At 39.8% G+C, this 27,196-nt stretch overlaps 2 protein-coding genes across 3 annotated transcripts in view; one reads left to right on the plus strand and one right to left on the minus strand.

The window, feature by feature from the left end:
- Positions 1–316: 316 nt before the first annotated feature.
- On the plus strand, positions 317–6,132 carry ckap4 (cytoskeleton associated protein 4). The gene is made up of 2 exons (XM_079817507.1): positions 317–856; positions 4,992–6,132. The coding sequence occupies exons 1-2, from the start codon at positions 533–535 to the stop codon at positions 5,943–5,945; spliced, it is 1,278 nt and encodes a 425-aa protein (XP_079673633.1). The 5' UTR covers positions 317–532; the 3' UTR covers positions 5,946–6,132.
- Positions 6,133–9,681: 3,549 nt separating this feature from the next.
- The window catches only part of ikbip (IKBKB interacting protein), a 21,567-nt gene continuing 4,052 nt past the window's right edge, over positions 9,682–27,196 (minus strand). The window contains exon 3 of one of the 2 annotated variants that reach the window (XM_079817795.1): positions 9,682–10,483. In XM_079817795.1, the coding sequence (XP_079673921.1) occupies positions 9,839–10,483 (645 nt within the window). In that variant the 3' untranslated portion in view covers positions 9,682–9,838. Of the gene's footprint in view, positions 10,484–17,457; positions 18,885–27,196 lie in introns of those variants that run through there. The other variant, XM_079817796.1, reaches the window with a different exon arrangement.

A 27,196-nucleotide genomic window follows, 5' to 3' on the forward strand; every position in this document is an offset into this window, starting at 1 on the left:
ATAAACTGTACAAATAAATGCATTAGAGAATCTTTTTTTCCTCAGTTAATTATTCAGTCTGGATGTTATTTTAAACACTAATGTCGATGTAATGCATTCATTTATGAGTTTAACATTATTAATAATTTAATTATAACACAAAGTTAAACTATTACTACACGCTGGCTTACATTTAACAAAATTGGCTAATTTAAATGGGCTTTATTTCAACTAAATGCTGCTGTGCTGAACTTTCTAAACACGCAAAGCGCCTGATGGGTGGATGCAGATGTTGAGGGAAATCAGTGCCACGTCTGAGGAAGGGTGGAGCAAACTTCAACACGACACCGCCTTCATCATCATCATCTTCACCATCTCCATCTCCAGTCAACTCCTCGGACACAGGGTCGCGCGTTAAACAACTCCAAACTAGCCGACAAAGTGCCAACTCAGCGCCTGAGTGAAGGAATGAGAGCAGACCCAGCGCGAGAGGAACGCGACGCTCGCTGACGTCACTGCACAACGCGGAGCGACATCTGGACACACGGGAGCGATGGCCGCGAAAAACAGAAGCAAGAACACCTCGCAATCCAGCGACAAAACAGCCGCGAGCCCGCAGCAAGAGGACGCGGCGAAGAGAAGCCCGAGAGCCGCTAAAGCGGAGAGCGCGCCGGTGTCCAGCCGCGGCTCCGGCTCCGGCGCGCTGAAGACGCTCGCGTCCGCGCTGCTCTATCTGGCGCTGGCGGCCGGAGCCGTGTTCGCGTCCGTGTACGTCCACCGCGAGCTGACGGACATCAGACACGCGAACTCCAGGCACGAGGAGGCGGCGAGGAAGAGCGCGGCGGCGGCGCGAGAAGTGGAGCTCGCGCTGCAACAGGTCAGTGCACTTCATACATTCCCATACCCGCTAGAAGCGCGTGGGTTGCCATTAACTCGTTAAAAAAGTTATTTCTGAACGTTTTTTCTTGGAAATATTCGTCCACAAACAGACGTTATGGAGCGTTACTTCTGATTCAAAAGTAACGAGTAACGCTCATAACCTCTGTTCGCGTTACGATCAAATGGAACGTTACATTTTCTTTTACGTTTTGAGTGTTTCTCTGGACGTTTTTAAAACCAGTTATGCCAACGTTTGACCATTTCATCGTTCAAACGTGTTCATTTGCATTCAGAAGTAACGAGTAACGTCTGTTCGATTTTCTTCAAAAAAGTTTTCTGAATGTTTTTGAAAACCGGTTACACAAACGTTAAGGAAACATTTGATTGTTTCTGCAGACAAACATTATGGAGCGTTAATTTTAACTCGAAAGTATCAAAAGTTTTGATTCAAAAGTAACGAGTAACGCTCATAAAGTCTGTTTGCTTCATTACGTTCACAGTTGTAAATGTTCTCCAGGAATCAACCACACAAACTAGAGCTGTTAGTGTGGGCGGTCCACACACACACACACACACACACACACACACACAGAACTCATCATCAGTGTGTCTTCAGAGTGATCTCAGGATGATGTGGTCGTCTGTGATTGGCTGACCTTGTCATCCTCCACGCCTGTAATAGAGCTGTGTGATTGATCAGGTTCGGCAGGTTTCTCTGGTGCTGACTGAAACACACACACACACACACACACACACACACTCATAAGGAACACACTGTCCTGTCGAATACACACTCTGTTCTCACACACACACACACACACACACACACTCATAAGGAACATATGAATAGGCCTGTCACAATTATTAAATAATCGTTTGATCGCGATTAATTGGTCTAATCGCGGTCATTACAGATGATCGTTATAATCGCCCACTATTAGAAGACACAAGGGGGCCCTGTAGTTAGTAGCGGGAAGTTCGGATCATTTTACAGACTCGGATCTTTGAATCTCGTTCAGCAAAATGAAAAAAAAAAAGTAATTTCGTTCATTTCAGCATAACAGGAAGAACTAATCTTTTCTGTTTCATGTATAGAACCTATGGGATTTTGCGCGCACGCGCGGCCAACAAAATGAACGGATCACTCTCTGAGACAACTCGGCAGTCCCGAGTCATATTAAAGAATCATTCGTTCATGAACGACGTACCTGCAGCACTACTTCTACCGGTCTCCGTCTGAATTCATTACGCTGAGCATTACGTTCAAATGATATTGCCCTGTTAATTTCTCCATCCTCTTGAGTTAGAGCAGCCCAGTGATTCAACAAAGATGGATTTAGTTTCGAAGCCGAAAACGACAACGCCAATCTGGGCACATTTTGGTTTTAAACCCGATGATAAAGGGCGGCCAAAAGACGTTGACACGGCAGTGTGTCGAATTTGTAGGAGAGAAATAGCAGCGAAAGCCGCCAACACCACAAATCTTAGGAATCACCTGAAAGCACATCACCCAACAGAGTTCGCCGAAGTTTTGAAGTCATCCACAGCCGCTCAAACTTCTAGTCAGGTGACAATAGCGCAGGCCTTCGGACGGGTAACAAAATATAAACGCGACAGTATGAAATGGCACACGCTGACCGACAGTGTCACGAGATACATCGCTAAGGAAATGCAGCCTTTTAATACTGTGGAGAAACCAGCATTTAAAGAAATGCTCCACAACTTCGACAAGCAATATGAATTGCCAGGGAAAACATACATTTCCAAAACAGCAATTCCAAATTTATACAGAGAAGTGAAGGATGAAATCCTTAAGGATTTGAAAGAAATTGATTTTTATTCAGCCACAACAGACATGTGGTCCAGTGTAAATATGACCCCGTACATGAGCCTAACAGTACATTACCTCACAACGGACTGGACACTAGTATCAAAATGTCTAGAGACAAGATACACCCCAGAGAACCATACTGTATTAATGTGTTATTGCAAGTGACAACTTACAAGGGATTCAATTAAATAATCACAACAATTTGTATGACAATTAATCGCCAAAGTCCTAAAACAGACAATTAATCGTCATAATCGCAATTATTTATTGGACAATTAATCGTCAGTCAAATTTCATAATCGTGACAGCCCTACATATGAAGCACTGTCCGGTCGAATACACACTCTGTTCACACACACACACACACACACACACACACACACACACACACACAGATGTTATGCCTGACGCACTAAAACCTCCAGTCCAAGTCAATGCAAGAAACGCACACAGGAAAGCTGCAAATGTATTCAAATGATCATTTGCATCTCAGGTCCCCTTTTCTCTAAAACTGCCAACCCAACCTTCCTTCGGTTCACACTCCTGACGAATACACACCTAAACCACTAAATACCCCTTTTTAAGGACAAACGTAGATGAAACATTAGTTTTTTTACGTTTAGATATACGTACAGCTCTGGTAAACGAATGCTTAAGCATCATTGTTTTATCAAAAAGTTTCAATTTACTGTACTTTTTGTATTTGTATATACACTGAACGAAATCATAAACGCAACACTTTTGTTTTTGCCCCAACTCAAAGATCTAAGATGTTGTCTATGTACACAAAACGCCTGTTTCTCTCAGATATTGTTCACACATCTGTGTAAATCTGTGTTAGTGAGCACTTCTCTTTTGCCGGGATAATCCGTCCCCCTCACAGGTGTGGCTTAGGCCGGACACAATAAGTCGTGCTCCGAATTTGAAGTTGATATCACAAAAATTGAGACGTCGTTTAGGCGTAATACCAAAAATTGCCACCGGGCGTCAACCACATCCCACTGACATTTCTCAATGCGTAACACATTAACAGATTTCAGTCCAGATTTCACTTCTATCACAAAACAGACACTAAATATGAGACCTTGAGACTCAGACCTTTCCGATGATATGCATCTTGTCAAGATTAGAAAAGGTTTGACTATAAAGTAGTTTCGTGATTTGAAACCTGGCACTGCCCACTAGGGGAGGAGCCTGCTATTTAGAGTACCGTTTCCATGGTAACGCAACAAAAACGGCTTTCGAATGATGAATGTGATATGAAAAAAGGCGACAAGTTAAATGAAAAGAGTGCCAAGTGTCCCGTCCTGACTTTTTTAAACTACAGAGCGGTACGTAGGAAACATCATATATCGGGGTGTCCACGTCCAATAATTGACCTATCGGTAAGCCCCGCCCCTGGAACGCAGATGAGCCAATAGCAGTTGAGTATCAGTTGCGCTGGGACCGGAACTCGGACATCTTTAGGCGTCAGCGGCATAGAGAAACATTGGAAAATCCGAAGCTCTCATCGGTTTGATGGTGTTTTGCTACAGAAATGCTCAAACATCGTTCCTGAGGGACTGTAACACTGACTCCAGGGATCCTGAGAGGAGTTTCTGTTTGTCAAACTCTCGTTAAGTTACGATTAAAGTCCCTGCTAACATACAAACCGAAATAACGAACTGTTCTCACGTCATGTAACACTGTAGGTCAAAAACACATTTCAGTGCCTCTCCATATTAAACTGGTTATATGTAAATTAATTTAATTGTAGATATGTTTAAGGTCTACATTATCTGTCCTTCTAAGGAGGACTCCTATTTTGATGGGTATTATAGTCTACAGGTAGAGCTCGCACGCAGTTTTATCGGAGTTGTTTTGCAGATACAAAGTTTGTTTACTGTACAGTAAACAAACAAATGTTTGTTTACTGTTAGTTGAATGAGTGTTTTTGTGTAATGTGCTGTGTATGTTAATGGTAATGCCACGGAGAGAGATAGTTTGTGAATGAGACGTTAATGCGCACTTCTTATGCTTTGTTTGTTCAGCTCTTACGATGATTGTGAAAAAGGACATAATAAACTTGATAAACCATCAGTAAAGTTTGTCCATCATTCGGACGGGATATACGCTACATTCTGTGTCCAAAAACATCTCAGGATAAGGTTATCACACTGACAGTTGTCATTGTATGATATAGCAACTAGCGTTTGTTTGTCCAAGCCAGCAACAGTAGCTAAGGGGGGCGGGGCTTACCGATTGGGGCGGGAGCTTGTTCTAGATTTGAGCCCTAAGCGTCTCTGTCCTTCTCTGTCTCCAGATCAGGTCCATGAAGGCGTCTCTGGAGGGTTTGGAGAGCGCGGTGGTCAGTGCCAGGACGGATCTGGAGAGCACCAGCCGCACGGTGCGGAAAGGAGAGGCCGACGCCCGGCGGATGGAGGACACGCTCCAGAAGCTCCAGAATCAGCTCCTCCGGGACCTGACGGAGGGCGTCCGGGAGGTGAAGGACGCCCGGGAGAAGGACATGTCCTCGCTGGAGGAGCGGCTGGCCCAGCTGAGCGGCTCGCTGGTGGAGTTCGCAGACGAGCAGAGCCGGGTTAAGAGCGAGCTCCGCGAGGTCAAGGCCCGTCTGGAGGAGCAGGGCGCGCCGGGGCTGCTCGCGCAGGAGCTGGCGTCCGTCAGCAGCGCCGTGGCCAATCTCAACACCGCCAGCGAGGTGGCCGAGGGGAACATGGCCGTCCTGCGGGAGCAGATCGCAGGCGTGGGCGCCGAGCTGCAGACCAGGAACAGCGAGGTGGCGTCCGTGTCCGAGGAGGTGGGCGCCGTGAGGACGCTGGTGCAGAGCGCCGTGGGAACCCTACGGGAGGAGGTGTCCGCGGCACGGGCCGGCGTCCAGACCGCGGCAGACCAGCTCCAGGGCCTGAGCGACCGGCAGGACCAGGCCAGCGCGGCTCTCCAGAGTCTGGGGGCGCAGCTGAGAGAGGACCTGCTCAGGCTGGACAAGCAGGGGCGTGACCTGGAGGTGCGGATGAAGGCCGCGGAGGAGAGCCAGGAGGCCGAGACCAACAGACTGACCGCTCTCGAGTCCAAGCACCAATCCCACGAGGGCACGCTGACCGGCTACAGGACGGCAGCGGAGGCGCTGAGGGACGGTCTGGAGGGCGTCAGGAGCCGTCTGGAAGAACTGCAGACGAGAGTAGACGCTCTAGAGGAGACCCAAGAGCTGGACGCTGTCCAAGACGAAGACAGTCCGTCCGAACATCTGGAGGAGTGAGCTAGAGGGGAACTAAAGGAAGCAAAGCCGTAATTGGGGATGATCAGGTGGTGGAGAGCTTTTGTAGGGGCGAACTGCTGTTTCTTCGGTCTATGAATGCCTGCACTGTGTTTTTTTACTAGGGGTACTGGACTTGACTGTTCAGGCTCGGGGTGTATCTGTTTTCCAATAAAACCTTTCCAAACTAATGTGTTCACGTCTTGACCTAATCATCTGTACAGTACAGAAAAATAATATAACATTTGACCCGTTTCAGTATATTAATGAGATTTACAAATGCTACTTGTTTGGTCACACTTCATTTTAGGGTCCGACTAGGACTTTTGCCTCAATAAACTCCCAATTACTGCTTATGTATAGTTAACAAGGGAGTTGTTAAGGGCAGGATCAATGATGTAGAAGACTGTCATGCAGAATATGTGCTTTAGAAGTGCTAGTAGTCAGCCAATATGCTAATAATAGGCAAACGTGTTAATAGTGAGAATTGGAGTATGAACAAGTGTTGCCAATTGTTTTATTGGTTTAATCACCACTAGGGGGACTCAAGATTTAAAACAAGCACTCAAATCTGTCCGTATGTTAATGATTTCTTGACCTGGGAAAGCCATGTAAAGGGATCAGATATTAAAAGCATGGGCATTTATGTTATGATGGCGGAGGATTGTCCTTAATCTCAATCCAGGAGCTCATGATCAGCCGGAAGAGTCGTGTAAAGCCACTGAAGAGCATTCAGCTACTAAAAGCACAGAAACTACATCCATCCAATCATTAAATCCAGAGATCATGTTTCTAAATCTGGTTGCAAATATGGCTGTAGTCCTCAAACATGTGGCGGCTCAGGCACAAAGCGAGATGTTCAGAGTAAAGATGCTAAAGAGCGATTGACGGATACGGATTTAAAATTACAAAAAAATATATAAAACTGGCAAAAACATCTAAATTTAGGACTTTCTATACTTAGAGGGTTGTGTATGTACAAATTTTAAGGATGTAATTAACCATTTTAGATCTTTTTCCTCATGAAAATGTCCCTGTGGCGAGGTTGGTGAGCGAGGGACGTGGGAGGAGCGAGCGAGACCAGTGAGTGATTGAGAATGAGGCACACCGGTCTCGAGTCCTCTCATGAGGGAGCCCGAGGCATAAGGACGAGCGACACCAGTGAAGGACGAGAGAGGACCCGGTGAAACTCATTCTCAATCACTCACTGGTCTCGAGTCCTCTCATGAGGGAGCCCGAGGCATAAGACGAGCGACACCAGTGAAGGACGAGAGAGGACCTGGTGAAACTCATTCTCAATCACTCACTGGTCTCGAGTCCTCTCATGAGGGAGCCCGAGGCATAAGACGAGCGACACCAGTGAAGGACGAGAGAGGACCTGGTGAAACTCATTCTCAATCACTCACCGGTCTCGAGTCCTCTCATGAGGGAGCCCGAAGCATAAGACGAGCGACACCAGTGAAGGACGAGAGAGGACCTGGTGAAACTCATTCTCAATCACTCACCGGTCTCGCTCGCTCCTCCCACGTCTCTCGCTCACCAACCTCGCCACAGTCATTTCTGGGTAATTCATTACATTTCTACCATTGTTGGCATATACAAATGTACTGATATCCATAATCGGAGCTCGGAAAACCACATTAATATAGTCCGTTTCGGATTTCATATACACATGGGCTCATTTTTGGCTGATGATAACTCAGAATTCAGAACCAAATCGGAAATAATGTGTTATTTTTAAGTAAATAAGACTTGTTTTATCCTGAACTCAACTAAAAACAGAGTTGTGTAAGTGATCGCCCGTGTCATTGTTAGCCGGATTACCATAAAAAACATGATTTTCTTCATAATCGGGCACTAACTGAACCACCTGTGCACATCTACAACTTAGCTTAAGCTAATCTTTTAGATCAAATATATTGTTTTTAGCATAAATACATTGTACATGTGTTATTAGTGTTATCAGAAGGACACAGTGACCAAAAAGCTCAAAATATCAGCACTTTAAGAGACGCTCACTGGCCTTTCCACATGTTTTAGGGCTCCTCCTCCTTCTTTTTGATACAATAGGCTTGTTTGAGATGCGCCTCGCCTCGCCTGAAATTCAGCCGAGACTAGGCGGCTGCAGTGAGGGGAGGAGTGAAAAAAGTGCAGGCAAGCCGGACAGTTCTCTCTTCTCGTAGTGGATCCGACACCTGCGAGATCAAAGGCGGATATCGCGGGATTCACACTCGTGCGCTTTGTTGCTGATAAACTGGATGTAATTTAAGTTCTGTTACTTTTATATGAAAATAAATATTATGAACAAGACACCCAAAGTTATTGTTATTTATTTCCATTCGAAAGACGTGTTTATCAATCATTTGGACTTTAATTAGGCCTACATACATGTTTTTATATATATATATTTTATAAATATGACAAAATCACATAACCCACAGAGAGATCGCCTTTGCTAGAGAGTTTAGGAATATTCACACATAAAAACATGATCTCAGAGTTTTAAAATCAAACATTTAAAAAAAAGAACCATACATCACGGTTGTTTAAACCAATAAGCATTCAGCTGTGTCGTCAGCAAGTCGTTTCCCATCATGCTTTTGCTCCGCGCAGTCGGTGGAGAGCAGCTGCGCTCGTCTGCAGAATCCGACACATCCGCCTTTCGCTCGCGAGAGTTTTTTGTCATACGTCAGCATGACATCAGAGCAAGGCGGACCGCCCTCGGACACTTTTCTAACCGGAATGCATCTCGCGCTGATCACCGGTGATCGGTTCTGCGCAGATTTTGCTCATCTCAAACAAGCCTATTATTATGTCACATGACATACCACAATGCATTATGGTCCAGAATGGTCATTGATTGTCATCCAGGAATGACTCACAATTTGGAGACAACCGTCTTTCTGCCGTTAAAATGTAAATAAGCTTAGTATTATCACTGTATTTGTAGGAATCACTGAAAACATCAATTTTAAGCAGATTTTAAAAACTTTTATTCATATTTTCTAAATTTTTGTTTTTCTATTTTAGCCCAGAATGACATTTGGGGACTTTAAAGATGAATTACTTATGACGAATACTAATCAAGAGGGGGAAGTCGAGTCGATCAATGTGGTGTATTTAAAACTGTATTGTATATATTAGTAATATGCTTTGGACACCAGAAGTGACCCTAAAGTCTGGGTGAAATCCAAACTTAAAATGATTTTTAACAACATTCTTCTTGAGTATTGTCTTAATACTTAAAAGAGCAATGGAAAGAAAAAGACTTCAAACATCACAAAGCAGAATGTCTCGTCTTTTCACTGAAAGTTAGAAAATAAGGAGAAAATATCAGTTAAGAATAATTGCATTCTCTCTGGGCGTCTTTTGGTCACTTTTTTTTGCTTTATCGTAAAGGGAAGACACTTGGTGACTTTTGTCGCATTAGCAATGTGAACACACACACACATCATGGACATGACTCAGATATGACCTTCACAGCCAAAAATGACCAAATACGCAAAAATATGTGTAAATGACCAAGTGTGAGCCCTCAACATGAGGACCAGAGAGGTAATAATGCTTTGTGAAGTGTGTTTGGGGGTGTTCAGCTAATCTTGGATCAATATATAATCCCTGAACACTTACCATCCGATGACGGTGTGTGGTTTGAGTGAGCGATCAGTTAAACTGAGGGCTACAAATGAACATCAGCTCACAAATAACATCGGTATGATGATGAATGATGAGAAAGCGGTGAGAAATATTCTGTGTTTTAATAAATAGAAGAATTATTACAATGTTGGTGTAAAAATAGAAGTGTTTCTTGACCTGTAAACCTCTAAGCGAGTCAAAAGAATGACGGCTTCAGTGTTCACTTGCTGCCTAATACTCAGAGATCCTCAGTGTTGTTCTCATGTGGTCTGGTTGGCGACGCGCTCCCTCAGCTCCTCCAGCTCTCCGTCGCGGCTCCTCATGTCTTCGGCGAGGTGGCCGATCCTCAGCGTCAGGTCGTCCAGTCTGGGCTGGAGGAGGGCGAAGTCCTGCCTGATGGTGAAGAGCTTGGGCTTCAGGTCGTCAGCGAAGGTCGCGGCGCGCCGCAGCTTGGCCTGTCCGCTCTCCAGCGTCAGGATCTGCTGGGCGAGCTGCTGGTGTTCTGCGGAGAGCTGGAGGACGCGTGCGGAGAGCCGGTCCAGCCTCTGGCCGTTCCCCTGGGCCGAGCTCTTCAGGCCGGACACGCGGTCGATGCTGCCGGCCAGCAGGTCTCCGATGCGCTTGACCATCAGCTTCTCCGTCTGGGACACCTGCTCCTCCAGGGCGAGGGTCTGATTGAGCAGCGCCTCCACCTCCGTCTCCAGCCCGGCCATGCGCCGCACATCCGTCCGCACCGAGGCCACCTTGGCGGAGACGTCCCCGGAGAGCAGCAGGGCTCGGCGCTCCGCCTCCTCCACCGCCTGCTCCAGGGCGCTGCGGTCCCGCTGGAGCTGCTGCTGCTGGGCACTGAGGCCGGAGAAACGGCCCTCCAGATCAGCCAGCTCCGCCTGGGACAGCAGGGCACACTGGGACACACACACACACACATTTAGCAGATCGAGAAAAGTCATAACTATGACAAACTTCAAGTTCTGACTTAAAAAGTCATTATCACACACGGCGTCAACATTAACAAATAACTGAAATTATGATTTTCTTATTTTTTTTTAATCAAATTAGTCTAATTATTGTATTAATTTCTCATAGTATGCAGGGTTTTTCCTACATTGAAATTTTTTTGGCAGCCGTTTTATTTGATGAGTTATTGTGATTTATGAGTGATGTAGAATAGATGCTGCGCTTGTGACTGAGTGACAGAGAGAACGATCAGAGCTCCTTCTCCGCTCGCACGCTCTCTGTCTTCAAAATAAGCATTCTTAGCTTTCTAATATTTCACATGTTACGTTAATCAAAATCAAAAGGTCGGAAGACCGAATCCATGTTGCACTTGACGCTATCAGACGATGTTTTCCTTTAATTACCGTTGGGTGTGAATTGCGCGCAAAAAATGTTGTCTCTTCTCTGACCAGCTGACATAAACCATACTTTCAATAAACAGGAAACAAATCCTATCCGGTTATGAAGTGTTTTCTGTGTGTTGGCAAATCTTTTGCGATGTTCTAAAGACGGGATTCACACACAAAGCGTCTACTAATGTCCGATTCGCCACATAATGACTCCTTTGAACCGAATCATTTTAACGACTGGTTAGAACATCTGATCTGTCCAACACTGAACTCACGAATCAGTTTAAGCATTTACTCAGAACACATCTGAAATGAGAACACAAGTGTGCATACACAATTTAGCAAGAGTGGGTGTAAGAGTTAGTTTTAATTATCCACAGTCTTTCAGCTTATGTTCACAATGTGTAGTAAAATAAATAGCCTATAAATCTTTTAGTTTAGACTGGAGTGAGGTGAACCCAGAACAAAGATGTTGTTAGTTAGCTGATCATTTTATGAAATTGTATATGGCAGAAAATTAGGCTGTTTGTTAATTTTTTTAATACTACTTTTTAATATTGATATGATTAGGGCTGTAATCTCCCAGTCGATTAGTCGATTATTAGTCGATACGTTCTGGCTCGACCAAAATTCTGATTCTGAAATTCGATTTTTTTGCCGCGTTCATTTCATTAGTTTTGCTGCGTTCATTTAATCAGTTTTGCCGCGCCGCGTTCATTTCATCAGGTGGAATGCACTTATTTCTAATGGGGGTGTTTTGAGAGCAGCCCTGTTTCACAGGTAACAGTCTGTCTTCAGAACACCCCCATTGTTTTCACTTATTTTGGATTAGCCCAACCCACTGGAGAAGAGACACAGATTGAAGAAGGCTAGTTTTCTTGTATATTATTTATTTAATTGTGAGAGCGTTTTTTCTGCTCTTGATCTGGCTTGTTTAATAAATATAAATTTTTTATTAAAGTGGACGTGCCTTTTGTGTTTAAGAGTAAAAGCTTTAAGTTAATAGACTATTCGTGTCTCAGCCATGAAGCTGAGCTGTTCGAGCTGCACAGAGCGGCTGAAATTATACTGTCTGTCAGTTATTATAATACATATGACAAAAACAATTGTCTAAATGATGTTGCATATTCTTCAAAAGTTCTTGTGATGATATCTAGTTGACAACATATAGTACTATATTTTCGGAAATCATAGGCTATGATATTGTGCAGATGCACGTGATGCAACGCTGTCAAATGCCGCGTTCCAGGCAACCCGTAACCCGTGTTTTTCCAACCTTCTACCCGTGAAAGTGCACTGGAACGGCAGTCAAACCCGTGACTTCCCACCCGTGAACTCGTACTAGATCGATGTACTCCCAGTTACGAGTTTTGACGTCACATAGCTCACAAAGCAACAATGGCAGCCCCCTACGGATGCAGTGTTTATGAAACAAATATACAAATAACGTAAAATAAAAGGTATAACAGCTTTTCTTGCCGTCTGCGCTGTTTTTCTCCTCCGTTTCCCTCAAATAAGCAAGGAGTAAGCACCTTTGGCGATAGAAATGATTGTAAATGAGCATACACCCCGCACGGTCCGCCATGCTTTGTTTACATCTAACGACCACACAATTCCTTGTGCTCAGGCAGTTTGGCGTGACTTTGCCTGGAACACTACAAAGTCGTGAGTCGTGGTTTGAAGTTGTAATTTACGGGCTCAAAAACCTGCCTGGAACGCAGCAAAAGCCGACAGACTTGTGTGTCAGACTCATTTCAGTGCAAAATAATCAGCTCAAAAACTATTTAATATACTGCAAATAGCCTACTAGTTTTTAATGTTTATTTATAATTCATTTAGGCAAACAACAAGGCTACCAAGTACTGCGCACAGTGCGCAGCTAATTAATTTAACGTTTTTATTCCTAACGTCATTTTAGTCGATTTTTAGTCGAAAATTTCAGGACTTCAGTCGACCAAGATTTTCTTTGGTTGATTACAGCCCTAGATATGATTATATACCAAAACGATTATCTGTAAATAGTGTAAAAATGAGGACCAAAACAAACATCAAGGTATCAAAATAAGATGAGCAAAAAAAATCACAAACTTTCTTTGAATTTATTTAAAATGTATTGTCAGTATTGCGCTTGCAGATCACGTGGGTAGGGTTCTTTTTTACCATGTCTGTCAGCCACCACTGAAGACCATTTTTGACCCAGGAAAAACCCTGAGTATGTCATATCTTTGAATGTTTATCTCAGAATTGCCATAATCATGACTTTGTATTATCATAATTATATAATTTTGACTCATTAATTTAAACTTTTTGTCATAATTTTAACTTTTTAATCTATAATTATGACGGAGTGGACAGCAGTGCACACTGGGACATCACACACACTCTCACACACACTCACACATTCTCTCTCTCACACACACACACACACACACACACACACGCTCACACACACAAGATTGATCCTGAGTGTCTGCTGGTGCACCGCTATCCAAAAAGCACAACCAGTTGTATTAATAATGTTACCCTGAGTGAGAAGTGTTACCAGAATTAGTTTTAATTAAGGTGAAAAATAAAAGTTTTGTGTTTAATGTATTTTTGTTGATGTTGAAATGGATTTTAAAACATATGGTATCGAAAAAAGTATCGTTAGGAACAGGTATCAAGGTATCGAAATGGGCACCGGATTGAAAGATTTTGAACAATACCCAGCCCTACCTATACCATGATCTTATCCTTCAGAGGTCTCATCACTGTGGCGTAGTGTGTCATCATAACTCTGTTTGTCAGAATTGATTTAGCAGGTCATAATTATGATTGTTTTGGTTGCTGTTGTTTTCTTGATAGTCTAAGTAATGATACAAATAGTCAATATTTGCATATCTTTGACTTTTCTATGTCAATTTTGTCATCATTTCAACTTTTATTTTGACTTGTCAATTTAATTTTTTTATATCATAATTATGAAACTATCATTTTGTATTATCATAGTACAACTCATTCATTTAAACTTTGTCATAAATTTGACTTAAGTAATAATTATAACTTTAATTGTTTAACTTTAAGTAGAAATCACTCAAACTTTAACTGGCAGAGTCACTCATTTCCACATGTGAAATCTTCCTAAAGTCTGTGAGCAGAAGATACACTAAGTGCATTTATTTGGGTTTTTTCCATGTCACGTCACAATTTCCATAAGGGATGTTAAATATATCAATACACAACACATGTATTAAAAGTGTGTGATGCTAATACCTGCACACACACACACACACACACACACACACACACACACACACACACACACACACACACACACACACACACACACACACACACACACAACAAAACCAGCACAAAAGCACAAGTGTTGCCACTACATCAATTTAAAAACATGTTGTTTATGTAAAAGACACATCTCAGCATCTCCAGGGTCTCACACAACAGTCAAACGGCCATCTTTCCCTCTTCTGACTGCCGTTATATTTCTGAAAACACTAATAATATATTTAATGTAGTCTATAATTGGCCGAAGTTTACCCAACTATGACGCATTCTGCTTCTGGGAAACACGGATATGTGAAACGGGTCAATACAGCAAAAGGTCATAATGCAGTGTCTGGTGTTTCCCACACTAAAAGTGTGTTTTTACAATCAAGTGCTGGTCAGTGCTGATCACACGCCACTTTTTTGACAATTTTCCGTCTCCCCTAGAGTTAAACAGTTGAGTTTGACCGTTTTCAAACCCATTCAGCCGATCTCTGGGTCTGGCGCTAGAACTTTTAGCATAGCTTAGCATAGATCATTGACTCTGATTAGACCGTTAGCATCTCGCTCAAAAGAGTTTCGATATTTCTACTATTTAAAACTTGACTCCTCTGTTGTTACATAGTGTACTAAGACCGACGGATAATGAGATGTTGTGATTTTCTAGGGCGATATGGCAGGAACTATAACTAAAAACTGACCGAGCATATTAAACTTACATTAGGACGAGGATAGTTAGTATATTAACGCGCCACTAGTAGCGAAAATAACGTCGTTAACAAGCAAAGTTTACATTAGGTTCAGTAACTTGGCTGATTATATCAGTCAGCTTGTAGTTAACGGCCGAGGAAATTTGTTTTATTAATCAAAAATCTAAATCTGTTACATGCATATTGGATCCATTACCGACTCATTTGGTTAAAGCTGGTTTACCTTTTCTTTCCTCTTTAATTATTGATATCCTACATACTTCACTTATATCTGGTACTGTCCCTACTGCATTTAAAACTGCTGTGATAACACCCATTCTTAAGAAACCTGGGACAGACCCAAAGAATCTTGATATTTTTTTTTTTTTTTAAGTAAATTGGAATCTATTGGTATCACTGGTATGGCTTTAAGTTGGTTTTGTTCTTATCTTAACGACCGCATTCAATTTGTACAACTTAAACAGTTTAAATCAAAACCCACTTATGTTTCCTCTGGTGTGCCTCAGGGTTCTGTTTTGGGACCTCTTTTGTTTATTATCTATCTTTTACCAATTGGCACTATTTTCAGGAAATATGGCATCCAATTTCACTGTTATGCTGATGACACCCAGCTTTATCTGTCTTCTAAACCTTCCTTAAAGTTTCCCCCATCTGCTCTTTTTGAATGTTTAGATGAATTAAAAAAAATCTCAAGCTGAATAATAGTAAAACAGAGATTCTACTCATTGGATCAAAACATTCAATAGCTAAGTCAAACATTTCATCTGTTACAATAAATAACTGCTCTGTTCCTCTGTCTAATCATGTAAAACGTTTGGGTGTCATCCTTGACAGTATTCTGTCTTTTGAAGCACATATTAACAGTGTTACTCATTCTGCATTCCATCACATTAGGAACATTAATCGGTTGCGTCCTGTTCTTTCACTCAAGAGTACTGCTACTCTTGTGCATGCTCTTGTAACATCACGAATTGACTACTGTAATGCCTTGTTTTATGGGCTTCCTTCAAAATCTGTTCACAAATTACAGTTAGTACAAAATGCATTACCAGAACATCCATTTCAGAACATATTACTCCTGTTTTACAAAATTTGCATTGGCTTCCAGTTAAATTTCGTGTAAAGTTCAAAATTTTACTTTTAACTTATAAAGCACTTAATAATTTGGCTCGTATCTTGTCGATCTTCTGCATCTATACATACCTTCTCGTACTCTAAGATCTGCTTCTGCACTTTCACTTGTTCTTCCACACACTAGGACAACTACTATGGGGTCACAAGCTTTTAGTTATGCGGCTCCTCATTTATGGAACTTGCTTCCTGTAGAAGTTCGTAACAGTACAAGTCTTCAGGTTTTCAAAACTCGTCTTAAAACTTATTTGTTTAGGAAGGCTTTTATGTGATTTTAATGTTATTGTTGTAAGTTCTGTATTGTCTTTATTGTTTGATGAAACTTTTATCTTTAGTGTGAACTTTGTAAGGTGTCCTTGAGTGTCATGAAAAGGCGCCTATAAATAAAATGAATAATAATAATAATAATAACGTTGGTCACTGGCGAAAAAACTAAGTCTTTTTTGTTTCTTTCTCAAATTTGACATTTTGCATATGTTTAGCTAGATGTTAGCTAAGCTAGGTACTATTGTAATAGGATTATCATCATCTACTTCTTGCCATAATGGAGCAGATTCCTCATTCACAATCAGCACAGACATGAAACTCAAGTACTTGTGTATACTTTCAGAATTAATCTGCTTTTCATGTTTATAATATGAGTATTTTGCACCAAAGTTATGTCTAATGTAATACTGTAACTTACTGGCAAGGTACTGTAATGTTGCCTTAATTACGCATTTTCGGTTTTCATTTTTCCTTTGTTTTTTGGACTATTTTAATGGTTAAATTATTGTTTTTTAGTAATCAAACCTATACAATTGAATAAAAATGTATTAAAAATGAACAAAAATTACATGAAAATACGTATGAAAGACGTTTTTTTTCCCCTCCCACCTAATTCCGTTTTATTTTGACCAAATTCTGTTTTCTGGATTCCATTTGAATCGTTTTAATAATAAAAAAAATCACGTCTAATAACTTCATAAAAACTACTTTTAACCCTCTGGTGCTCTTCCTTTAGGGGTTGCATTGGTCATCTTCCCGGTCATAAGTGACCGGACACCTAAAAATTAAACTTCCTCCACCCCTGTAAAACCAATGCAATTTATTTTTCTTCAATAATATTTTTTCTTTTTAATTTTGTATTTTGAGATGATTTGATGGTATTTTTTAATATTTATGCAATAATTATGGTCTATTTTTGAAAATTATACCAAAATTAGTTTTTTCTATTTTTTGTATTTTATTATTGTAGTATTTCAGGTTAAATAGAGACTAGGCCTTCAAAATATTTTTTTTTTTTGAAGGCAGAGTAGCGCCTCTTTTGGAATTATTTAAGAAATCATGCAACCATGGGTGTAACCACTAGAGGTCTCTATGGAGAGGCTTGAGAATTCACTAGTTCTGTTTTGAACACATTTAATGTTTTTTTTTGTTGTTGATGGATTTGAATATATATTTTAAAAATCTCAAAGACTATTCATCATAAAGTTTTAGATTTTTTTTTATAAAGATTTTTTTCTGTGTATTTGTGTTTTTGCTGATTTCCCATTCATTTCCTATGGTCGGTCATTTATAACCGAAGACAATGAACGCTACTTTTTTTTACGACCAATTAGCATGCTCGAATCATGACCTCAATTTTTGTCTGTGTTTACATACCTAATGCTAGAAAAGTCACCAAGTTTCATACCGTCCCGATGAAGCTGTGATTTTTAACATTAATTAAATTCAATTCTGTGTTGTGTATTTTCTGGTAATCATGAGGCAAGACCTAAAATATTAATTTCACTTTTAATCATATTATGAAATGAAATAATGAGCTGCACAATGAGCTTTACTGTTAAAACATGAAAGAAAACATGTGATTATTCCTTAAAGAATAAAGTTATATTTTATTATTATTAGTGTTAGTAGTAAAGAATATGGGTATTATTTGACTTTATATGGGTATAAAGTATTATTATTACTACATTATCTGTACACCAGTAATATATTTCCGTCAAGTTAAACCGAACTTTTATTTTGACTCGTTTTCTCAAATGAGTCTCAGAGCGGCTCTGGAGATGAAGCTCATGTCCTCGTATAGAAAAACACTGCAACTGTGTCTTTCTGCCCCCTACAATCTGAATCAGATCTGGCCAATTCATTCCGGTTGTGCTGCTGGTCCAGTTCCGATGGGATAATCAGGGTCCGTGTAAACGCAGCTAGCATCAGACGGACAGTAGAGGCTAGTCGGCTCAGGGCTAGTCCTCCCGCCCGGCCGGTCTGAGGAGGCGTATCTGCACGCGGGCCTCCTCCATCCGGTCCTCCGCGCTGCGCACCTGCAGCTCCAGCTCCTGCACTACCCTGTGGGTGGCACTGAGGTGTGCACGGACCCGTAGCATGGAGCGCACCGCCTCCTCCGAGGCCGCCAGCTGCTGGTCCTGAGGGCGAGGAGCGCGCGCCTCCATCCGCTCCCGCAGGCCGTGCCCCCACTCCGCCAGCTGCTGCAGCCGCTCCTGGAGCCGGGAGACGCCCCGGCCGGTCCCATCCACCTGCTCGCGCACCCGCTGCACGTCCTCCTCCTCGGTGCGGTCCAGCACACGCGTGTTCCTCCGCGTGCCGTCCTGCACCTCCTGCAGCCGCTCCCTCAGCTCCCGCAGGCGGCCCTCCATGGCGTTGACGTGCTCCGTCACGCGCCCGTGTGCGCCGCGCGATGCCGTCTTCAGCGCGGGCAGCTCGTCGCTCTCGGCCGGTCGGCTGCTGGCGCTCTGCAGGCGGAGGTGTAGCGCGTGCAGGTGGTGCGAGGACGCGTCCTGCTCCGTCCGCAGCGCCGTAGAGGTGTTGAGCACAGAGCCGAGGGCGCGTCTCAGGGCAGCGGAGGCCTGGAGCTGCAGTCACAACACACACGCGGAGATGCCGCATTCAGCCTGCGCACTCGTACATCAACAATATTACATTACAGACGGAGCTCCTGTACAACAGCAAGTCTACAGTGGAGGCTTTTTCATTTGAGTTTACTCAGGTCAAACCGAACCGTGGCTTCAAAACCGTGATGTGAACCGAACCGTGGCATTGGTAGATTGTTACACCCCTAGTAAATATTCATTATTAATTAGACATGCTTTTTGAGTACCAAAATGGCATTAACCATTTAAATAGTCCAAAAAATTAAAACATGGGAAAAAAAATCTAATAGTATTTGAGGAGGGAAAATAATTTTTTATTATAGGGCCCTAAACATGTAATTCTTGTTATCCAGAATGTAAATGTAAATGTAATCCAGAAAACAGAATTGGGTGAAAATAAAACAGAGTTTGAGAGAAAAATAATACATTTTAGGGCCCTAAACATGTAATTCTTGTTAAACTTTTAATAAACAGTTGCTAAATTGTGTACGTTTCATAATTTCAATGAATTAGACATGATTTTTGATTATTAAAATGTAATTAAACCATTAAAATGTAATCCAGAAAACAGAATTTGGTGAAAATAAAACAGAATTTGAGAGAAAAATAATAAGTTATAGGACCCTGAACATGTAATTCTTGTTAAACTTTTAATACATTCTTGCTAAATTGTGTAAGTTTCATCATTTCAAAGAATTAGACGTGATTTTTGATTATTAAAATGTAATTTAAACCATTTAAATGTAATCCAGAAAACAGAATTTGGTGAAAAAAAACAGAGTTTGAGAGAAAAATATGAATTATAGGGCCCTAAACATGTAATTATTGTTAAACTTTTAATAAACAGTTGCTAAATTGTGTACGTTTCATAATTTCAATTAATTAGACGTGATTTTTGATTATTAAAACGTAATTTAAACCATTTAAATGTAATCCAGAAAACAGAATTTGGTGAAAAAAAACAGAGTTTGAGAGAAAAATATGAATTATAGGGCCCTAAACATGTAATTCTTGTTAAACTTTTAATAAACAGTTGCTAAATTGTGTACGTTTCATAATTTCAATTAATTAGACGTGATTTTTGATTATTAAAACGTAATTAAAACTATTTAAATGTAATCCAGAAAACTTAAAACATAGAATTTGGTAAAAAATAAAGTCGAATTTGAGAAAACAAAAACATATTTTTATAAGGCCCTAAACATGTAAATCTTGTTAAACTTTTAATAAACAGTTGCTAAATGTTGTACAAGTTTCATTTTTTTTAGACAACAATGAATTAGACATGATTCTTGATTACTAAAATGTAATTAAACTGTAATCTGCTTTTCTGTTGTTATCTCGGGACACTAGTCCCGAGGTAACTAGTTCGTCAGCTCCAGTTTGTATCCAGCCTCTGATGGAGACTTCAGATGCCCCTGTGATGAGACGACTCGACGCCTGTGAAGAGACGACTCAACGCCAGCGTTGTTATGGCCTAAAATAATACATGATTGATTAACTTAAACATGCCCTAAACATGTAAATCTTGTTAAACTTTTAATAAACAGTTGCAAAAATTGTGCACGTTTCATAATGTCAATGAATTAGACATGATTTTTAATAATTAAAATATAATTTAAAATGGAGTCCAACAATTTAGAAAAAACCCTGAATTCTTCTTTTATGTCATTAAAAATACCTTCACAATGCATTTAATGCAAAACAAAAGACTTGCTTATGGTGAACATGTTTACAGATTCCCAATAAAGTGTTATTTTGATAGTTTTACAGTAAAAACTGTCAGGACCCATGTAAAAAACTTTTTTTCAACTTTTAATGAATATTTGATAAATTGTGTAAGTTTCATAATTTCAATGATTTAGAAATGCTTTTTGATAATTAAAATACTATCAAGAAAACAGATTTGGTCAAAAATAAAACAGAAATTGAGAGAATAATGACTTAGTCTATTTTTATAGGGCCATAAACATGTAAATCTAGCTAAACTTTTAATACACTCTTGCTAAATTGTGTAAGTTTCATCATTTCATTTTATTAATACAATTTAATTTAACCGTTAAAAATGGAGTCCAAAAATGTGGGAAAAGGATTTGGAAAAATGAAAAACACCCTGAATTCTACTTTTATGTCATAAAAATACATTCAAGATGAATGTACTACAACGTACTCTCACTACAAAACTGAAATTATTGAGAAATATGGGCATAAGCTTGTAATTATGATGTTTATGTGGATACAGCTGTCACTAATGGGTCAATATGTAGAAACTGAGATTAATAAGGGCTATGAACTAGCATACATGAAACCTTACTGTAAAGTGCAACAGAAAACAAGCACACACTCAACTACAGCATCACCAGTAATGGCGTTATTGTGTATTTTTGTATGTATGAGAGTGAAAGTGTGTGTGAGAGAATATACCGTAAAACTTCAAATAATAGCCGAGTCCCAAATAGACGCCTGTCTCTTTTAAACGCCTGGTGCGACGACAGGTTTGGGTAAATAAAGGCCGGTCTCAAATAGACGCCGGGTTTTTTATTAGTGTCGGGCTGTATTTGATCTTCTCAAACCCGTCAGATCGTCTGTTCTATGTTTTGATTAGATTTCACGTGACAGACGGAACCCTTCATGAACGACTCATCACTATGGCAACATAACAAAGAGGTTAACGAACTTTCAGTCTTCAGTTTTTCTTAATTCTCTCAATACCACCATGGAGAAAAGTATAATTTGACATTTAAGCTGACAGTTGTCAAATTTCAAGCGTGGGTAAAGCTGGATACGGAGCAGCTGAAAAATTCCTTTAATTCTTGCGCGCAGACGTGCGCGTGTGTTTGTGTGTGCGAGGGAGAAGGAGGAGATATATTTCATTAACTTCGGGATGTTATCCTTAGGTATGTGGCCTGACAGCAGCTTCTGATGGAATTGTTTCAAAGAGGGAGAGCCGTGCGCATCTGGGCGGAGCTGTTAGCGTGAGCAAGGCAGGCAGAGTTAGCGGAGGCTGGAGAGGGAGAAGTGGAGGAGGAATTCGCCCATGAACTTGTAATTGAGAATCGCGGGGATGATGATAGTGATGAATAGAGTAATTTTCTATCACATGATTGCAGTTGTTTTACAGGGTAGCCTTCATTCTTTCTTGATGTGTTTCGGGCAACAAGTTCATACGCTCAATGGATTTTAGCGGTCACTTATATTGTTCTGCCCATTGCTGTCACATCGTTTCGTTTTTTGTGCTGCCAATAATCTAAGACATTTCTTACATTAAATGATTTGTTAAACACATTCGAATTAATTATAAATAAAACGTAATATAATGTGGTAACCTCCTACCGTCACGCTTGAACATATCCACACTAAATTAAAGGCCTGTCTCTTATAGACGCCTGTTTCAAATACAAGCCGGTGCAGTTCGGTGATGTGGGTAAATAGAAGCCCGGGCTATTATTTGAAGTTTTACGGTAACATCAGTAATTGTGTTATGGTGTGTATGAGAGTGTGTGTGAGAGAATATAACATCAGTAATTGTGTTATTGTGTGTATGAGAGTGTGTGTGAGAGAATATAACATCAGTAATTGTGTTATTGTGTGTATGAGAGTGTGTGTGAGAGAATATAACATCAGTAATTGTGTTATGGTGTGTATGAGAGTGTGTGTGAGAGAATATAACATCAGTAATTGTGTTATTGTGTGTATGAGAGTGTGTGTGAGAGAATATAACATCAGTAATTGTGTTATTGTGTGTATGAGAGTGTGTGTGAGAGAATATAACATCAGTAATTGTGTTATGGTGTGTATGAGAGTGTGTGTGAGAGAATATAACATCAGTAATTGTGTTATTGTGTGTATGAGAGTGTGTGTGAGAGAATATAACATCAGTAATTGTGTTATTGTGTGTATGAGAGTGTGTGTGAGAGAATATAACATCAGTAATTGTGTTATGGTGTGTATGAGAGTGTGTGTGAGAGAATATAACATCAGTAATTGTGTTATTGTGTGTATGAGAGTGTGTGTGAGAGAATATAACATCAGTAATTGTGTTATTGTGTGTATGAGAGTGTGTGTGAGAGAATATAACATCAGTAATTGTGTTATGGTGTGTATGAGAGTGTGTGTGAGAGAATATAACATCAGTAATTGTGTTATTGTGTGTATGAGAGTGTGTGTGAGAGAATATAACATCAGTAATTGTGTTATTGTGTGTATGAGAGTGTGTGTGAGAGAATATAACATCAGTAATTGTGTTATTGTGTGTATGAGAGTGTGTGTGAGAGAATATAACATCAGTAATTGTGTTATTGTGTGTATGAGAGTGTGTGTGAGAGAATATAACATCAGTAATTGTGTTATGGTGTGTATGAGAGTGTGTGTGAGAGAATATAACATCAGTAATTGTGTTATTGTGTGTATGAGAGTGTGTGTGAGAGAATATAACATCAGTAATTGTGTTATTGTGTGTATGAGAGTGTGTGTGAGAGAATATAACATCAGTAATTGTGTTATTGTGTGTATGAGAGTGTGTGTGAGAGAATATAACATCAGTAATTGTGTTATGGTGTGTATGAGAGTGTGTGTGAGAGAATATAACATCAGTAATTGTGTTATTGTGTGTATGAGAGTGTGTGTGAGAGAATATAACATCAGTAATTGTGTTATTGTGTGTATGAGAGTGTGTGTGAGAGAATATAACATCAGTAATTGTGTTATTGTGTGTATGAGAGTGTGTGTGAGAGAATATAACATCAGTAATTGTGTTATGGTGTGTATGAGAGTGTGTGTGAGAGAATATAACATCAGTAATTGTGTTATTGTGTGTATGAGAGTGTGTGTGAGAGAATATAACATCAGTAATTGTGTTATTGTGTGTATGAGAGTGTGTGTGAGAGAATATAACATCAGTAATTGTGTTATTGTGTGTATGAGAGTGTGTGTGAGAGAATATAACATCAGTAATTGTGTTATTGTGTGTATGAGAGACTATAACATCAGTAATTGTGTTATGGTGTGTATGAGAGTGTGTGTGTGAGAATATAACATCAGTAATTGTGTTATTGTGTGTATGAGAGAATATAACATCAGTAATTGTGTTATTGTGTGTATGAGAGTGTGTGTGAGAGAATATAACATCAGCAATTGTGTTATTGTGTGTATGAGAGTGTGTGTGAGAGAATATAACATCAGTAATTGTGTTATTGTGTGTATGAGAGTGTGTGTGAGAGAATATAACATCAGCAATTGTGTTATGGTGTGTATGAGAGTGTGTGTGAGAGAATATAACATCAGTAATTGTGTTATTGTGTGTATGAGAGACTATAACATCAGTAATTGTGTTATGGTGTGTATGAGAGTGTGTGTGAGAGAATATAACATCAGTAATTGTGTTATGGTGTGTATGAGAGTGTGTGTGAGAGAATATAACATCAGTAATTGTGTTATGGAGTGTATGAGAGTGTGTGTGAGAGAATATAACATCAGTAATTGTGTTATTGTGTGTATGAGAGTGTGTGTGAGAGAATATAACATCAGCAATTGTGTTATGGTGTGTATGAGAGTGTGTGTGAGAGAATATAACATCAGTAATTGTGTTATTGTGTGTATGAGAGACTATAACATCAGTAATTGTGTTATGGTGTGTATGAGAGTGTGTGTGAGAGAATATAACATCAGTAATTGTGTTATGGTGTGTATGAGAGTGTGTGTGAGAGAATATAACATCAGTAATTGTGTTATGGAGTGTATGAGAGTGTGTGTGAGAGAATATAACATCAGTAATTGTGTTATTGTGTGTATGAGAGTGTGTGTGAGAGAATATAACATCAGTAATTGTGTTATTGTGTGTATGAGAGAATATAACATCAGTAATTGTGTTATTGTGTGTATGAGAGTGTGTGTGAGAGAATATAACATCAGCAATTGTGTTATTGTGTGTATGAGAGTGTGTGTGAGAGAATATAACATCAGTAATTGTGTTATTGTGTGTATGAGAGTGTGTGTGAGAGAATATAACATCAGCAATTGTGTTATGGTGTGTATGAGAGTGTGTGTGAGAGAATATAATATCAGTAATTGTGTTATTGTGTGTATGAGAGTGTGTGTGAGAGTGAAAGTGTGTGTGAGAGAATATAACATCAGTAATTGTGTTATTGTGTGTATGAGAGTGTGTATGAGAGACTATAACATCAGTAATTGTGTTATGGTGTGTATGAGAGTGTGTGTGAGAGAATATAACATCAGCAATTGTGTTATTGTGTGTATGAGAGACTATAACATCAGTAATTGTGTTATGGTGTGTATGAGAGTGTGTGTGAGAGAATATAACATCAGTAATTGTGTTATGGTGTGTATGAGAGTGTGTGTGAGAGAATATAACATCAGTAATTGTGTTATGGAGTGTATGAGAGTGTGTGTGAGAGAATATAACATCAGTAATTGTGTTATTGTGTGTATGAGAGTGTGTGTGAGAGAATATAACATCAGTAATTGTGTTATTGTGTGTATGAGAGAATATAACATCAGTAATTGTGTTATTGTGTGTATGAGAGTGTGTGTGAGAGAATATAACATCAGCAATTGTGTTATTGTGTGTATGAGAGTGTGTGTGAGAGAATATAACATCAGTAATTGTGTTATTGTGTGTATGAGAGTGTGTGTGAGAGAATATAACATCAGCAATTGTGTTATGGTGTGTATGAGAGTGTGTGTGAGAGAATATAACATCAGTAATTGTGTTATTGTGTGTATGAGAGTGTGTGTGAGAGTGAAAGTGTGTGTGAGAGAATATAACATCAGTAATTGTGTTATTGTGTGTATGAGAGTGTGTATGAGAGACTATAACATCAGTAATTGTGTTATGGTGTGTATGAGAGTGTGTGTGAGAGAATATAACATCAGCAATTGTGTTATTGTGTGTATGAGAGTGTGTGTGAGAGAATATAACATCAGTAATTGTGTTATTGTGTGTATGAGAGTGTGTGTGAGAGAATATAGCATCAGTAATTGTGTTATTGTGTGTATGAGAGTGTGTGTGAGAGAATATAACATCAGTAATTGTGTTATGGTGTGTATGAGAGTGTGTGTGAGAGAATATAACATCAGTAATTGTGTTATTGTGTGTATGAGAGTGTGTGTGAGAGAATATAACATCAGTAATTGTGTTATTGTATGTATGAGAGTGTGTGTGAGAGAATATAACATCAGTAATTGTGTTATTGTGTGTATGAGAGTGTGTGTGAGAGAATATAACATCAGTAATTGTGTTATTGTGTGTATGAGAGTGTGTGTGAGAGAATATAACATCAGTAATTGTGTTATTGTGTGTATGAGAGTGTGTGTGAGAGAATATAACATCAGTAATTGTGTTATTGTGTGTATGAGAGACTATAACATCAGTAATTGTGTTATGGTGTGTATGAGAGTGTGTGTGTGAGAATATAACATCAGTAATTGTGTTATTGTGTGTATGAGAGACTATAACATCAGTAATTGTGTTATGGTGTGTATGAGAGACTATAACATCAGTAATTGTGTTATGGAGTGTATGAGAGAATATAACATCAGTAATTGTGTTATTGTGTGTATGAGAGTGTGTGTGAGAGAATACAACATCAGTAATTGTGTTATTGTGTGTATGAGAGTGTGTGTGAGAGAATATAACATCAGTAATTGTGTTATTGTGTGTATGAGAGACTATAACATCAGTAATTGTGTTATGGTGTGTATGAGAGTGTGTGTGTGAGAATATAACATCAGTAATTGTGTTATTGTGTGTATGAGAGACTATAACATCAGTAATTGTGTTATGGTGTGTATGAGAGACTATAACATCAGTAATTGTGTTATGGTGTGTATGAGAGACTATAACATCAGTAATTGTGTTATGGAGTGTATGAGAGTGTGTGTGTGAGAGAATATAACATCAGTAATTGTGTTATGGTGTTTATGAGAGACTATAACATCAGTAATTGTGTTATGGTGTGTATGAGAGACTATAACATCAGTAATTGTGTTATGGAGTGTATGAGAGTGTGTGTGAGAGAATATAACATCAGTAATTGTGTTATTGTGTGTATGAGAGTGTGTGTGTGAGAGAATATAACATCAGTAATTGTGTTATTGTGTGTATGAGAGTGTGTGTGAGAGAATATAACATCAGTAATTGTGTTATTGTGTGTATGAGAGTGTGTGTGAGAGACTATAACATCAGTAATTGTGTTATGGAGTGTATGAGAGTGTGTGTGAGAGAATATAACATCAGTAATTGTGTTATTGTGTGTATGAGAGTGTGTGTGTGAGAA

This window comes from Gobio gobio (assembly GCF_949357685.1).
Source record: "Gobio gobio genome assembly, chromosome: 5".
Taxonomy (NCBI): Eukaryota; Metazoa; Chordata; class Actinopteri; order Cypriniformes; family Gobionidae; genus Gobio; species Gobio gobio.